A 16226-nucleotide genomic window follows, 5' to 3' on the forward strand; every position below is an offset into this window, starting at 1 on the left:
AGAGGGGCGCTGTTTGGCTCGCTCGGATGCTTTCTTCGGTGGGATACAGTACGTTCATGTACATTCAAAATTATGAAAACACAGAGAGACAAAATATCAATTATTTAACTTTTTTTCTTTTTTTCTTGGTAAATATATGAAACGACACGTGACAACATTTGAATGCTTTTCACATGTAAAACTGCAAATTCGACTTCTACATATGAATGTTTTTCACATGTGAGAGTTAGATTTTCACATGTGAAAGTTTGTAACATGTGAGGTGAACATGTTATTCTCCTAATGAAAAAAGGTGATGTTAACATGTGAACTGTACATGTAATACATGTGAACTGTTTTGTTTTGACATGTGAACATTTCAGCTCAACATGTGAAAACAGCTATTTCACATGTTTGTTTTTTTGTTAATGTAAGTAATAAAATGGCATGGCGTTGAAAAGCAAGTGATACACTGTTCAAGATAAAATATTGTAAACATCTTTAATCAATATGATTACATTTGACATGATCACTTAGACCTGATATTTTAATATGACCCCACCTAGGATTTGAACTCAACATCTCTGAATTTGTGGTAAGCTGAACTTTCTGTTGCGCCACAAAGTCTGTAAAATGTTTAGATGCGGCGGAGGCTGCTGAGGGGAGGACGGTTCAAATGGAATGGCATCAAACACATGTGTTTGATGTATTTGATACCATTCCACTAATTCCGCTCCAGCCATTACCACAAACCCGTCCTCCCCAATTAAGGTGCCACCAACCTCCTGTGCTCAGAAGTCCCCTACAGATTAATTACCTATAATACATCTCTGCACTTAGCAAAGAGTGCCATCTGCACTGCTATTTTAGTTATCAGTTAATCTGACTATTCTCTCATCGTTGATTTCATTTACTTATTTGAGGAATTTGAGGGTTTTCTGTATAGTTAATGTTGGTGGGACATATTATTCTGTTTCAATGTTACTCCTGAATCAATATGATAAATATACTATTTTTTTCCCCCCACAAATCTGAGATTTGCTTTGAAGTCCAAAGTGTAGGAATCCAAGTAAAATGTGTTATTGATATGGCGTTGTAGCAGGAAGATCAGAATACCGTGAACCAAAAGGTTATGAGTTCAAATCCCAGGTGAGGACACGTTGAATAATAATTGCTGTATAAATAAACATACACAATGTAATTGTGTGTGTCAAATATATCAGTTGGAAACACTTTGACTGCGTGACGTTCCGGGAACATCCTAACGACTCATTTGTGTTTGCAGGGCATCACCTGTGTCACCTCATGTGAAAAATATCCACATTGAAACTTGATGTGAAATATCACATGTGAAGTGTTCCAAAACCACATGGTTTCATGTGAAATATTTTGTTGCGGCAAGAGGCTGATAGAGAGTTCATAAAGTGACTGATCATACATGGCCATCAGAGGAGGCTGGTAAGAGGAGCTATAGGACAACAGGCTCATTTTAATGGCTAGAATGAAATGGTACCAAACATATCAAACACATGGAAACAACGTGTTTGACTCTGTTCCATTGATTCCCTTCCAGCCATTACAATGAGCCCAGTCCTCCTATAACTCCTCCCACCAGCCTCTAATGGCCATAATCACAATTCCTGGAACCCAGCATTTGCATTGGTTTAGTCTCGCATTGCCACTCTTCCAAGTCTCATTCCTTCAGCACATTTTTTGTTTAACCTTTATTGAACTAGACAAGTCAGTTAAGAACAAATTCTTATTTTCAATGACAGCCTAGGAACTGTGGGTTAACTGCCTTGTTCAGGGGCAGAGCGACAGATTTTTACCTTGACAGCTCGGGGATTCGGTCCTGCAACCTTCCGGTTACTAGTCCAACGCTCTAACAACTAGGCTACCTGCCGCCCCAGCTATTGTAGCAAACGTGAGAAAGTCGGATAATCAAGGTTCATATTGGTTAGACATACAGTGGGGAGAACAAGTATTTGATACACTGTCGATTTTGCAGGTTTTCCTACTTACAAAGCATGTAGAGGTCTGTAATTTTTATCATAGGTACACTTCAACTGTAAGAGACGGAATCTAAAACAAAAATCCAGAAGATCACATTGTATGATTTTTAAGTAATTAATTTGCATTTTATTGCATGACATAAGTATTTGATCACCTACCAACCAGTAAGAATTCCGGCTCTCACAGACCTGTTAGTTTTTCTTTAAGAAGCCCTCCTGTTCTTCACTCATTACCTGTATTAACTGCACCTGTTTGAACTCGTTACCTGTATAAAAGACACCTGTCCACACACTCAATCAAACAGACTCCAACCTCTCCACAATGGCCAAGACCAGAGAGCTGTGTAAGGACATCAGGGATAAAATTGTAGACCTGCACAAGGCTGGGATGGGCTACAGGACAATAGGCAAGCAGCTTGGTGAGAAGGCAACAACTGTTGGCGCAATTATTAGAAAATGGAAGAAGTTCAAGATGACGGTCAATCACCCTCGGTCTGGGGCTCCATGCAAGATCTCACCTCGTGGGGCATCAATGATCATGAGGAAGGTGAGGGATCAGCCCAGAACTACACGGCAGGACCTGGTCAATGACCTGAAGAGAGCTGGGACCACAGTCTCAAAGAAAACCATTAGTAACACACCATGCCGTCATGGATTAAAATCCTGCAGCGCACGCAAGATCCCTCTGCTCAAGCCAGCGCATGTCCAGGCCCGTCTGAAGTTTGCCAATGACCATCTGGATGATCCAGAGGAGGAATGGGAGAAGGTCATGTGGTCTGATGAGACAAAAATAGAGCTTTTTGGTCTAAACTCCACTCGCCGTGTTTGGAGGAAGAAGAAGGATGAGTACAACCCCAAGAACAGCATCCCAACCGTGAAGCATGGAGGTGGAAACATCATTCTTTGGGGATGCTTTTCTGCAAAGGGGACAGGACGACTGCACCGTATTGAGGGGAGGATGGATGGGGCCATGTATCGCGAGATCTTGGCCAACAACCTCCTTCCCTCAGTAAGAGCATTGAAGATGGGTCGTGGCTGGTTCTTCCAGCATGACAACGACCCAAAACACACAGCCAGGGCAACTAAGGAGTGGCTCCGTAAGAAGCATCTCAAGGTCCTGGAGTGGCCTAGCCAGTCTCCAGACCTGAACCCAATAGAAAATCTTTGGAGGGAGCTGAAAGTCCGTATTGCCCAGCGACAGCCCCGAAACCTGAAGGATCTGGAGAAGGTCTGTATGGAGGAGTGGGCCAAAATCCCTGCTGCAGTGTGTGCAAACCTGGTCAAGAACTACAGGAAACGTATGATCTCTGTAATTGCACACAAAGGTTTCTGTACCAAATATTAAGTTCTGCTTTTCTGATGTATCAAATACTTATGTCATGCAATAAAATGCAAATTATTTACTTAAAAATCATACAATGTGATTTTCTGGATTTTTGTTTTAGATTCCGTCTCTCACAGTTGAAGTGTACCTATGATAAAAATTACAGACCTCTACATGCTTTGTAAGTAGGAAAACTTGCAAAATCGGCAGTGTATCAAATACTTGTTCTCCCCACTGTATGTGTCTTTTTGAAGTGAGGTGAGAAGGTGCCTTTTATTTAAAAAAATATATGTTTTGTCACCTAACTGTTTAGGTGACCTTCCTGTCTAGTCCTATCTGGAGTGCATGGTTTTGTTTTAAATAACAGTACCGTTGCCTCAGTCAAGTACAGGGCGTCTCACCTTGAGTCTGCATACTGGGTTTTGAATGGCACGGCTTTGTTTTAGTTTGGTTTGTTTAATTTTTGTGGGTTCCGTGAGGAAAGCAAAGTACCTTGCTCTGCAGCAGACTGTGACGGCGCTGGTTTGTTCTCTTTAGAGGGGGATGCCTGTGGTATTTTCACCGTCCGTTGACTGCCTGGCAGCGCTGTTCTGTGAGTTGCTGTGCTGCGTGGCCTTTCTAAAATAAGTGGTGTGTGTGTGTGTGTGTGTGTGTGTGTGTGTGTGTGTGTGTGTGTGTGTGTGTGAGTGTGTGTGTAAATGGTATACTTCAGCGAGAGGAGAGTGTAGCCTAGTGGGTTAAATATAGAAGTGGTGTGAAAGCTGCTCCTGTCTGTCCAATCACACGAACTAAACGCTGCAACAAAGGATCCTGAACGAGTGCAAGTGATTCGTTTTGTAGAGAGTGAGAGGGAGAAAGCACACACACACACACACACACACACACACACACACACACACACACACACACACACACACACACACACACACACACACACACACACACACACACACACACACACACACACACACACACACACACACACACACACACACACACACCTACCTGTCTCTTTAAGGCCCAAACACTGTGGAGGTGTTTTGGTTGGACATTCCAGGCATAGTTCGGACACCATAGTGCAGTATGTGTTGTACTGTAGGTTTCTGCATTCATCTAAAGACTTCCTTTACTCTTGGTTTCCATTTCTTGCACAGTATTTTCCAATAAGAACCAACAATGTATTGATCTGTGTATTGATTGAATCCACAACTTTTTCACCCCCGTTCAGTGCCCACCCAACGTCCACTCTAGAGAATGTCCTAGGTATAGTAGGTAGGCCGGTTGACCGTCCGTCACTGAGCTAAGAAGGTAAATCTGTGACATAACATCAGATCAGAATATTTAAGTCTGTTGAAATGATCCCAGTATACTGAGGTTACAGGGGCTTGTGAGGGGGCCAATGAGGTGGTTAGGTTATCACAAAAGGATTGTCCTGCCCCGCTCCTGTTTCACAGGCTTTTATTGACTCAGCTTGGCATGTGTCAAAACAGGGTTTCTGAGTACCAAAGGCGCATGGTACAGTAGGTGACAGTAGGTGTGGGCATTGGCTGGGCAGAGCTGCCATCGGCTTGGTTTTAAATAGGCACTTCACAGAAGAAAGCAGAGCAGGCCGAGGATATTCAGGGAAGAAAGGCTTTATCAAATGTATTTATATAGCCCTTCTTACATCAGCTGATATATCAAAGTGCTGTACAGAAACCCAGCCTAAAACTTCAAACAGCAAGCAATGCAGGTGTAGAAGCACGGTGGCTAGGAAAAACTCCCTAGAAAGGCCAAAACCTAGGAAGAAACCAGGCTATGAGGGGTGGCCAGTCCTCTTCTGGCTGTGCCGGGTGGAGATTATAACAGAACATGGCCAAGATGTTCAAATGTTCATAAATGACCAGCATGGTCAAATAATAATAATAATCACAGTAGTTGTCTGTGCTTGCCTACGGAGCTGTGAGGGGAACGGCACCTCCGTACCTTCAGGCTCTGATCATGCCCTACACCCAAACAAGGGCACTGCGTTCATCCACCTCTGGCCTGCTCGCCTCCCTACCTCTGAGGAAGTACAGTTCCCGCTCAGCCCAGTCAAAACTGTTCGCTGCTCTGGCACCCCAATGGTGGAACAAACTCCCTCACAACGCCAGGTCAGCGGAGTCAATCACCACCTTCCGGAGACACCTGAAACCCCACCTCTTTAAGGAATACCTAGGATAGGATAAAGTAATCCTTCTAACCCCCCCCCCCCCCCCCCCCCCCTTAAAAGAGTTAGATGCACTATTGTAAAGTGGTTGTTCCACTGGATATCATAAGGTGAATGCACCAATTTGTAAGTCGCTCTGGATAAGAGCGTCTGCTAAATGACTTAAATGTAAATGTAAATGTTGTCGAGGGTGCAACAAGTCAGCACCTCAGGAGTAAATGTCAGTTGGCTTTTCATAGCCGACCATTGAGAGTATCTCTACCGCTCCTGCTGTCTCTAGAGAGTTAAAAACAGCAGGTCTGGGACAGGTAGCACGTCCGGTGAACAGGTCAGGGTTCCATAGCCGCAGGCAGAACAGTTGAAACTGGAGCAGTAGCACGGCCAGGTGGACTGGGGACAGCAAGGAGTCATCATGCCAGGTAGTCCTGAGGCATGGTCCTAGGGCTCAGGTCCTCCGAGAAAGAAAGAGAAAGAGAGAATTAGAGAGAGCATACTTAAATTAACACAGGACACCGGATAAGACAAGACAAATACTCCAGATATAACAGACTGACCCTAGCCCCCCGACACATAAACTACTGCAGCATAAATACTGGAGGCTGAGACAGGAGGGGTCAGGAGACACTGTGGCCCCATCCGATGATACCCCCGGACAGGGCCAAACAGGAAGGATATAACCCCACCCACTTTGCCATAGCACAGCCCCCACACCACTAGAGGGATATCTTCAACCACCAACTTACCATCCTGAGACAAGGCCGAGTATAGCCCACAAAGATCTCCGCCACGGCACAACCCAAGGGGGGGGTGCCAACCCAGACTTGCCCTATCAGACTTGCCCTATCCCCTTTACAGTGTACTACTTTTAACCAGGGCCCATATAGCTCTGTACATATTCCCTGTATGGTGAACTATACACCTGTATGTCGAATAGTGCACCATACAGGGAATAGGGTGCCATTATTCGGGACACACAATTTAAAAGGGTTGGCCTGATACCTGACTGGTGGCCACTACACCAGAGAGGAGCGGATGTGACTGTTGTGTAATGGTAGATCAGTCTAGAGACTAGTCAGAGTTTTACTGACTGCTCTGCTCTGTTCTTAAAGAACAGGCTTTCATTCACACACCCGTGTTAGGTGGTCTCTTCACCTCCTGCACTAGGTAGTTTGTGAGAAACACCAATGTATGCATTGGGACCAGAGAACTGGATGTCTTCCCAGATAAGCTGTGAAAATGTGGTTGACTTTTGGCTTAGGTTTACATCATCTGTATAGCCTAACTAGTTATTCTCAGTGGAACGTATTTCCTACTGGTTCTGTATTTGGCGATTTGGTTCTGGGTGCCAAGATTAGAGGAAATGAATGTAAAAATGTTCTTCTTTGGTGTTCCAAGTTAAAGGGTGGTAGAGGTTTCTCCTCTCCTCAGATGAGTTGCAATAGAGTCCTGTTGTGTGTTGGTGTCTGTTAGCGTGCTAGTGCTAATGAACACAGCTGTCTAAACAGGTCAGGCTGACGGAGAGGGACCTCTGTTCCTGCTTTGTTTTCCCTAGGTGTTGCTTACCTACCGCTGTTAGAAACACACTATTGTGGCCCAGAGGAATTCACTTCCTATCCAGCTAATGGTCAGTGCTAAGTGCCATCCTTTTACTCTGTCAGTTCTGAGGTGACGCGAACAAACATGGCTGTGTCTAGTGAGGATTTATAATTTCGGATTATTTTTTTTCCCTCTCACTGCCGGAAACCCCTTTCACTTTTACCTATCCATCAAACGACTTTGTGGTGGCTCTGGCTTGCCGTTTGTCATTTCTCTGACACATCTGAATCCGCTCTCAGTGATGGTCCTGTACGTGTTTTTATTGCTGACTTTAGCACCTGTACCTCTGACTGTATGGCTCTTGTTTCAGATTGAAGAGTCACTCAGCACTGCTGCTTCTACTCCGGCCAGAGGGTCTATACATCACCTGACTCAGCCTGACAGGAGTGTGGGGGTGGGAGTGGGGAGATAAAGAGGAGGGAGAACAGAGAGATGATAGACAGAGAGATGAGTCTCCCGATGATACTGTAGCTGTGGAATTCTGCAGATGCAGAGCCGTGTTGACCCTGGGAACACACTCCATATAATGGCCTCCCTCCCATCTCTCTCTTCCTGAGCTGTGTGTGTGCCTATGGGGAGTCTCTGTGAATATCAACCATGTGTACTCTATGCAGAAAACGAACCTCCCCGTGATTCTCAGCTCTGCAGAACTATTCTTACAGAACATCATTCCCCAGCCACAGGCTGCCGCATCTCCACATTATCATCATCCACCACTATGCTCCAGAAGGGGAGTGAGAGAGAGAGAGAGAGAGAGAGAGACAGAGAGAAGATGGAGTGGGGTTAGGAAAGAGAACCACCAAATCAGCTTAATGTAAATGTGGGCGATAAGGCCAGAGAGCGTGGGCTGGGGAGGGAGTGTGTGTGGGTGGTTGTGTAGTGTGTGTGTGTGATCTGTGTTTTGGCGCTGCAGCTTGAGCCCACTGCTGACTGGGCGCCTCTCAGAGGAGAATTGATTTGGCCTGAGAGAGGCACAGTGCTGAGAGATGGGGAAAAAGAGATGAAAAGAGAAAGTGAGATAGGGAGAGGGGGTGACCACAGGTGGAATAGAGAGAGATGAAGAAACAGGTTGAAATGAAAAGAGACGAGAGGCAGTATGAAGTATGATTACTCCCATGACTGTAAAGCTCAATAGCACACACACTAGTGATGCACGTGTTGACTCTTAACCCGCAGTCCCCGCGGTTGTATCTGAGGTGCGGGTGGATTAAGGGTCATTAGCTATTGTGTGGACGAAGGGCAGGTGTGTGGCGGTTGAATAAAGAACAAACAATACCTTAATAAATCTAAATGTATCATTCTTGTTTTTCTTTCATTATTTTAGGCTATCTGGCATTAGTGCATAATCCTAAGCTTTAGGGCCTAACTGTACGCGCACCAAAAGCTTTTTGGAATGGGCAGAAAAGTGAAAGTTGTTCCACGAAGGCAAAAAGGACAATGTTGGAGTTTAATTAAATCAGAGAAAAGCAGCGAAATAGATTTTTGACCAAAGGAGGGACAGAAAAGTAATGTTTGTGAATGTTTTGGTGAAGTGGTAAAAGAGAATGTGACGTGTGATGATTGTGAGGTGCTATACAAATTCAAGTCACAAGACCGGGATTTCAAATAGGCCTATGGCACGTCAAGGGAACTGTAGCCTACTGTTCAGATGGGTTTAATGGAAACTGAAATTTTGACATAACCTCTCACATACCTTTAATATTAACTCCATGAGACAGTGCAGTAATATCTAACAAGTAATCTAACAACTTCCTAATACATACAAATCTAAAGGGGTGAATGAGAATATGTACATATAAATATATGGATGAGCGATGGCCGAGTGGCATAGGCAAGGTGCAATAGATCTTATAAAATACAGTATATACATATGATATGAGTAATGTAAGATATGTAAAAAATTATTAAAGTGGCATTTAAAGTGGCATTGTTGAAAGTGACTAGTGATCCATTTATTAAAGTGGCCAGTGATTGGGTCTCAATGTAGGCAGCAGCCTCTCTGAGTTAGTGATTGCTGTTTGGCAGTCTGATGGCCTTGAGAGAGAAGCTGTTTGTCAGTCTCTCAGTCCCAGCTTTGATGCACCTGTACTGACCTCGACCTCTGGATGGTAGCGGTGTGAACAGGCAGTGGCTCGGGTGGTTGTTGTCCTTGATGATCTTTTTGGCCTTCCTGTGACATCGGGTGCTGTAGGTGTCATGGAGGGCAGGTAGTTTGCCCCCGGTGATGCGTTGTGCAGACCGCACCACCCTTTGGAGAGCCTTGTGGTTGAGGGCGGTGCATTTGCCGTACCAGGCTGTGATACAGCCCGACAGGATGCTCTTGATTGTGCATCTGTAAAAGTTTGTCAGGGTTTTGGGTGACAAGCCAAATTTCTTCAGCCTCCTGAGGTTGAAGAGGCGCTATTGTGCCTTCTTCACCACACTGTCTGTGTGGGTGGACCATTTCAGTTTATCTGAAACTTATCACCTTCTCCACTGCTGTCCCTTCGATGTGGGTAGGGGGGTGCTCCTTCTGCTGTTTCCTGAAGTCCACGATCATCTCCTTTGTTTTGTTGACGTTGAGTGAGAGGTTGTTTTCCTGACACCACACTCCGAGTGCCCCCACCTCCTCCCTGTAGGATTTCTCGTGGTTGTTGGTAATCAAGCCCACTACTGTAGTGACGTCTGCAAACTTGATGATTGAGTTGGAGGCGTGCATGGCCACGCAGTTGTGGATGAACAGGGAGTACAGGAGGGGGCTCTCCCCAGTGTTTAGGGTCAGCGAAGTGGAGATGTTTCTTCCCACCTTCACCACCTGGGGGCGGCCCTTCAGAAAGTCCAGGACCCAATTGCACAGGGTGGGGTTGAGACCCAGGGCCTCCAGCTTGATGATGAGCTTGGAGGGTACTATTGTGTTGAATGCTGAGCTGTAGTCAATGAACAGCATTCTTACATAGGTATTCCTCTTGTCCAGATGGGATAGGGCAGTGTGCAGTGTGATGGCGATTGCATTGCATCGTCTGTGGACCTGTTGGGGCGGTATGCAAACTGACGTGGGTTTAGGGTGGCCGGTAAGGTGGAGGTGATATGATCCTTGACTACGTGGCGGTAGTCGTTTATTTCAGTTATCTTTGCCTTCTTGGGTACAGGAACAAAGGTGGCCATCTTGAAGTATGTGGGGACAGCAGACTGGGATAGGGAGTGATTGAATATGTCTGTAAACACACCAGCCAGCTGTGCATGCTCTGAGGACGCGGCTAGGGATGTCGTTTGGGCCAGCAGCCTTGCGAGGGTTAACATGTTTAAATGTTTTACTCACGTCAGCCACGGAGGAGAAGGGGGGGGGGGGGGCTGTCCTTGTAGCGGGCCGCGACGGTGGCACTGTATTATCCTCAAAGTCGGCAAAGAAGGTGTTTAGTTTGTCTGGAAGTGTGACGTCGGTGTCCATGACGTGGCTGGTTTTCTTTTTGTAGTCTGTGATTTCCTGTAGACCCTGCCACATATGTCTCGTGTCTGAGCCGTTGAATTGCGACTCTACTTTGTCCCTGTACTGGCATTTTGCTTGTTTGATTGCCTTGAGGAGGGAATAACTACACTGTTTATATTCAGCCATATTTTCAGACCTTTTTTCATGGTTAAATGCGGTGGTTCGCACTTTCAGTTTTGCGCGAATGCCACCATCCATCCACGGTTTCATCATCAATATCAGCATCATAAAAGCTGATTTATTTTAACCACTTAAAATATGCATCCAAGCAGAACTGAAATCTTATCAGAAACATGTTGGTTTGTTTTCACAACTTTCTATTTCCTTACAACCGGTCAAACTGATGTCATTTGAAAATGTTGCACATCACTTTTTGTTTTGTTTTGTTATTGCATTTTATTCCCGGTCCCTTAACACCTTTGCTCTGTGTAAGAAGCAGAGATGACAGAGATAACTTTACCGCTGTCAACTAGATTGAAGCATTCAATTCTATCGATTTATTACATTCTGCTGAGCAAGGGTTTATTTAGTCTTCTAGGGCAACATTTTATGACAGATAAAATCACTATCATTGTGATAACTGCATGTATCTAATTATAGACAAGTTGACTAACAAATAGCCTACCTAAATGTTGGAAATTATAAGCAGAAACATATCTACATCAAGCAACAACAAAAAAACTCCCTTCCCTGTCAAAAAATAGAAATTGACTGTAGCCTATAGAGCATTTTCTATATTAGCGGGTTAGGGTCAGGTGCGGGCCTCAGATTTTCCCTTTATCACATACAGTCGGGTAGTTGCTGATAGATTATTAGCAATTGCGGGCGGATGCAGGTGAACAAACAGCTGACCCACGCACAACTAGCGCACTCGCAAGCAACCACACACACCTCCTGTAGAGCATCAGTGTTATGTATGTCTCTAATAATCACTTCTGTAGACTGAGGCTCTCCTAGCGCTCTAACCCTGTAGCACACACACACACACAGACAGAGCGAGAGAGAGAGCGAAAGAGACCCTTACACATCTCACTCTGCCAGTAATAATGTAGAGGTAAAGATGTACACATGGATGGGGGAGGGGAGAGTTCAAGGTTTAATATATGTTGACTATAGGCTATTAGTAAGCACACGAGTTCCAATATATGAATCTTTCCCTTTACTGTACATCCTCTTATGGGTCTGAACACTTCATTACATATTTATAACCCATACATATCATATTCATAAGCAGTACATAACCATTTCACAGAACGCTCTGTTCTCCTGCTGTATAATAGAATGTCAGTGTGCTATGCTAGGCTAGGCTAGCATATACCTTAGCACACCACAGATAATTAGACTTTAGGCTGCTACACAGAATCAAACCCATTTCCCTTATCTCCCATTCCACTGTGTAAACTAACGCTGAAATGGAATGGAGGTCGCTGGCTGTGGGCACCTCCAGGAGTAAAATACTGAATTTAGAGAGGTGGTTTGAGAAAAGCCGTTCTGTGTCGAGAAGATACCATTCAGGAGTGCTCTGTTTCCTTGGTTGTTAGTAATGCCGTGCTTTGGCTTTAGCCTACATTTGATTTGTTTGTGTATTTTCTGTCTAGATTTGGCTAATCTGCAGGCATAACTGACTATATTCCAAGACTGGAGACTAAGGATGTTAATGGTTAACCGTTAATCGGTTAGCTGCCGAAAATACAGTTGACCGGTCATGCTTATCGGTCTATAGATTTTCATCTCTGTCACACTTGGAACTGCTGGCATTAGGCGCTCTGTTTAGAACTGTGTTTCCCGCAAACTGCATTTTGGCAAATGTTTGAAAAAAAGAACGTTTTATTAGCTGCTTCATTACAGGAGTTGCATGTTCAGTAATAGGCTATATATAGCCTTTTGACTGTAAGACGATAGGCTTGCTATTGTTGCATGTTTCCATTAAGCTCTTCATGAAAAATGTCCGGTCCGTGTATGCATGTACTGTATGTATCAGAGAGGAAGAGGCGAAGTGAGAGGTTTCACTCTCGCCAAAATATGTCCAAAATATGTCCAATGCGTTTCTATGGGCTTATTTTGGGCCTAAACTTGTTCCCTGCCTTTAGACGACTCCCATTGTTAGGGCAGAAACATAAGCATCTCATCATTATATGAAGATCTCTGATAGTATTTTCTGCTGGCCACGTCATTATACTGTTTGGGGAAAAAAATTGTTTACCGGTTAATGATGGTCAGTTAGTTGACAGCAAAATTTACCAAAATTTGCATCCCTACTGGGGACCATTCTCTCATCCAATACAGCACCTTCCATCTTCATTGTCTTAAATCGCGTCTCACTTCTATCATATTAACGGTTGATAGACAGTGAAATGACCAACCCCTCTCCTCTCTCTCCGCCCGCAGTAACCAACTACAGTAATGTGGTGAAGGCCCCAGGCTCAGATTCAGATGATGAGGACAAGCTGCACATCGTGGAGGAGGACGGGAGCCTGGCAGACGGGGCTGACTGTGACAGCAACGTACCCAGTGAAGATCACAACGGAGACCGTTGGGATGAAGGTGATGGTCTCACACACACACACACACACACACACACACACACACACACACACACACACACACACACACACACACACACACACACACACACACAGAGTGGGACACGCACGCAGACAGATCTCGGTCTCTCTCTCCGTGTCTGTTTCTCTGTGTGCTTTTTGCTGAGCGTTTACTGTAGTACCGATTTACTGATTTTTCCTTGCACTGAACTCAGTAAAAGGTGATGTCAGTTAAGAATACCTAGTACCTTGACCGGGCTCTATCTGCGTGTAACTGTGATACAGTAAAAGGAAACAGGTACTACAGGCTGCAGGGTTGACAGGAATCCTGGTATTCAAACAGGACAATGCCACCAGGGTGGAGACCTTCAGCTTTCCAAAATAGTCCTGCCATGGTGAGAGCTTGATGTTGCTAGTGGGCATTGGAGTGATGTACCGCGCTGTGACTGAACTGAGCTTACCTTACGCACATACTCACACAAACAGTATATACACACGCACAAACCTACATATACACACACACACACACAATCACGTGAAATTGACATCACCGCGAGAAGGGTTTGATGTCACGTCCCAAAACACAACAATGTGAGGTGTTATTAAAGGATGTTAACATTTCAACAGCTGTACCAAGGCAATCTCGCATAGAGAATTAGCTCATGGTGTGTATATATGTGTGTGTGTGTGTTTTTGTTTTTACTGTCCTTATGGGGACCAGAAGTCCTCACAAGGATAGTGAAACAAGTACAATTCAGGCAAGTAGGGACATTTCGCCTGTCCCCACAAGGAAAAAGGCTATTTTAGGCTTAGGGGTTACAGTAGGTTTAGGGTTAGGGTTACAATTAGGGTTAGGGTTTGGGGTTCGGGTTAAGGTTAAGGTTAGGTTTCGCTTAAAGGTTAGGTTTGGGAAAATATGATTTTGAATGGGATTAATTGTTTGGTCCCCAAGAAAGTATTCAGACCCCTAGACTTTTTCCCCAAAAAATTACAGCCTTGTTAAAAAATTGATTAAAATGTTTTTTCCCCTCATCAATCTACACACAATACCCCATAATGCCAAAGCAAAAACATTTTTGCAAATGTATAAAAAAAAAAACTGAAATATGATATTTACATTAGTATTCAAACCCTTTACTCAATACTTTGTTGAAGCACCTTTGGCAGTGATTACAGCCTCAAGTCTTTTGGGGTATGACGCTACAAGCTTCGCACACCTGTCATTTGGGAGTTTCTTCCATTCTTCTCCGCAGATCCTCTCAAGCTCTGTCAGGTTGGATGGGGATCGTTGCTGCACACTTGAAGCTTTCGGGTTCAAGTCCGGGCCCCTCAAGGACTTTCAGAGACTTGTCCCGAAGCCACTCCTGCATTGACTTGGCTGTGTGCTTAGGGTTGTTGTCCTGTTGGAAGGTGAACCTTTGCCCCAGTCTGAGGTCCTGGGCACACTGGAGCAGGTTTTCATCAAGGATCTCTCTGTACTTTGCTTGTTCATCTTTCCCTCCATCCTGACTAGTCTCCCAGTCCCTGCCACTGAAAAACATCCCCAAGGCATGATGCTGCCACCACGATGCTTCATCGTAGGGTTGGTGCCATGTTTCCTCAATACGTGACACTTGGCATTCAGGCCAAAGAGTTTAATCTTGGTTTCATCAGACTAGAGAATCTTGTTTCTCATGGTCTGAGAGTCCTTTAGGTGCCTTTTGGCAAACTCCAAGCGAGCTGTCATGTGCCTTTTACTGAGGAGTGGCTTCCGTCTGGCCACTCAACCATAAAGGCCTGATTGGTGGAGTGCTGCAGAGATGGGAGAACCTTCCAGAAGTACAACCATCTCCACAGAGGAACTCTGGAGCTCTGTCAGAGTAACCATCGGGTTATTGGTCACCTCCCTGACCAAGGCCCTTCTCCCCCTATTGTTCAGTTTGGCCAGACAGCCAGCTCTAGGACGAGTCTTGGTGGTTCTAACCGTCTTCCATTTAAGAATGATGGAGGCCACTGTGTTCTTGGGGACCTTCAATGCTGCAGAAATGTTTTGGTACCCTTCCCCAGATCTGTGCCTCGCCACAATCCTGTCTCGGAGCTCTACGGACAAATCCTTTGGCATCATGGCTTGGTTTTTGCTCTCACATGCACTGTCAACTGTGGGACCTTATATAGACTAGTGTGTGCCTTTCCAAATCATGTCCAATCAATTGAATTTACCACAGATGGACTCCAATCAAGTTGTAGAAACATCTCAATGGTGATCAATGGAAACAGGATGCATCTGAGCTCAATTTTGAGTCTCATAGCAAAAGGTCTGAATACTTATGTAAATAAGGTATTTCTGTTTTTTATTTTCAATACATTTCTAAAAATGTATTATTACAATTTCTAAAAACCCGTTTTCGCTTTGTTCATAATGGGATATTGTGTGTAGATTGATGCAAATTTCTTTTTATTTAATCAATTTTAGAGTAAGGCTGTAACGTAACCAAATGTGGAAAAATTCATGCATTGTACATGCAATGTAACGGGTCATTTGCAGGGCTGTTTGATTTGGATCGTTGATTATATTGTATGGAGCTGGTTCAGTTTGCCCAGTGTCTTAGCTATGGTATATGCAGTGGATGACATTTACTAAGTATGTTAGCTAGTGGATGACATGGAAGGGACAGGTTATTTGACACAGTGTGATGTGACAGAGTTGTGTTTAGATGATGGTGACTATGTACGTAAACAGACTTATAGAACAGAATGTTCTTCATGGTTAGATAGATGAGTATGGTAATCAGTATAGCTGCCAGTACAGAACCGATTTGAGCATTTATTTTTGTGGACTGCCTGTGATGCAGACAGTTTCAAGCTCTCAACAGCTGTCTCACACCTGACTGACATACTGTAGCCTACTCTCCAGACAGATCCTGCTGTCATTGACATCACTATTATGCCATATCCACCCCTGTCCATCTGCATGCTCCCTCTTAAAGGGGAAGTCGGGGAAGAATGTCATTGGTCTCTGAGAACATTAAACACTTCAAAAGCATGAGTTATACTTAAATTGCAGAGGCTTTAGAAAGCTGGCTGCTGGCCTGATCAGGCACATTCCTTCTCCCTTCCTCTTTTCTCCCTCCTAATTCTC

At 44.5% G+C, this 16226-nt stretch overlaps 2 protein-coding genes across 3 annotated transcripts in view; one reads left to right on the forward strand and one right to left on the reverse strand.

Annotated features, from left to right (window-relative positions):
* Positions 1-10580, reverse strand: part of LOC139531400 (uncharacterized) — a 45718-nt gene extending 35138 nt beyond the window's left edge. Inside the window, exons 1-2 of the mRNA XM_071327850.1 lie at positions 10461-10580; positions 9690-9905 (exon numbers count right to left, since the gene is read on the reverse strand). Coding sequence (XP_071183951.1) covers positions 9690-9905; positions 10461-10580 — 336 coding nt within the window. The remainder of the gene's footprint in view (positions 1-9689; positions 9906-10460) is intronic.
* LOC139532064 (zinc finger E-box-binding homeobox 1-like) overlaps positions 1-16226 on the forward strand; it is an 87467-nt gene that overhangs the window by 50085 nt on the left and 21156 nt on the right. For both annotated transcript variants that reach the window (XM_071329188.1, XM_071329189.1), the window contains exon 2: positions 12954-13109. In XM_071329188.1, coding sequence (XP_071185289.1) covers positions 12954-13109 — 156 coding nt within the window. The remainder of the gene's footprint in view (positions 1-12953; positions 13110-16226) is intronic.

The sequence above is a fragment of the Salvelinus alpinus genome, chromosome 10 (assembly GCF_045679555.1).
Source record: "Salvelinus alpinus chromosome 10, SLU_Salpinus.1, whole genome shotgun sequence".
Classification (NCBI taxonomy): Eukaryota; Metazoa; Chordata; class Actinopteri; order Salmoniformes; family Salmonidae; genus Salvelinus; species Salvelinus alpinus.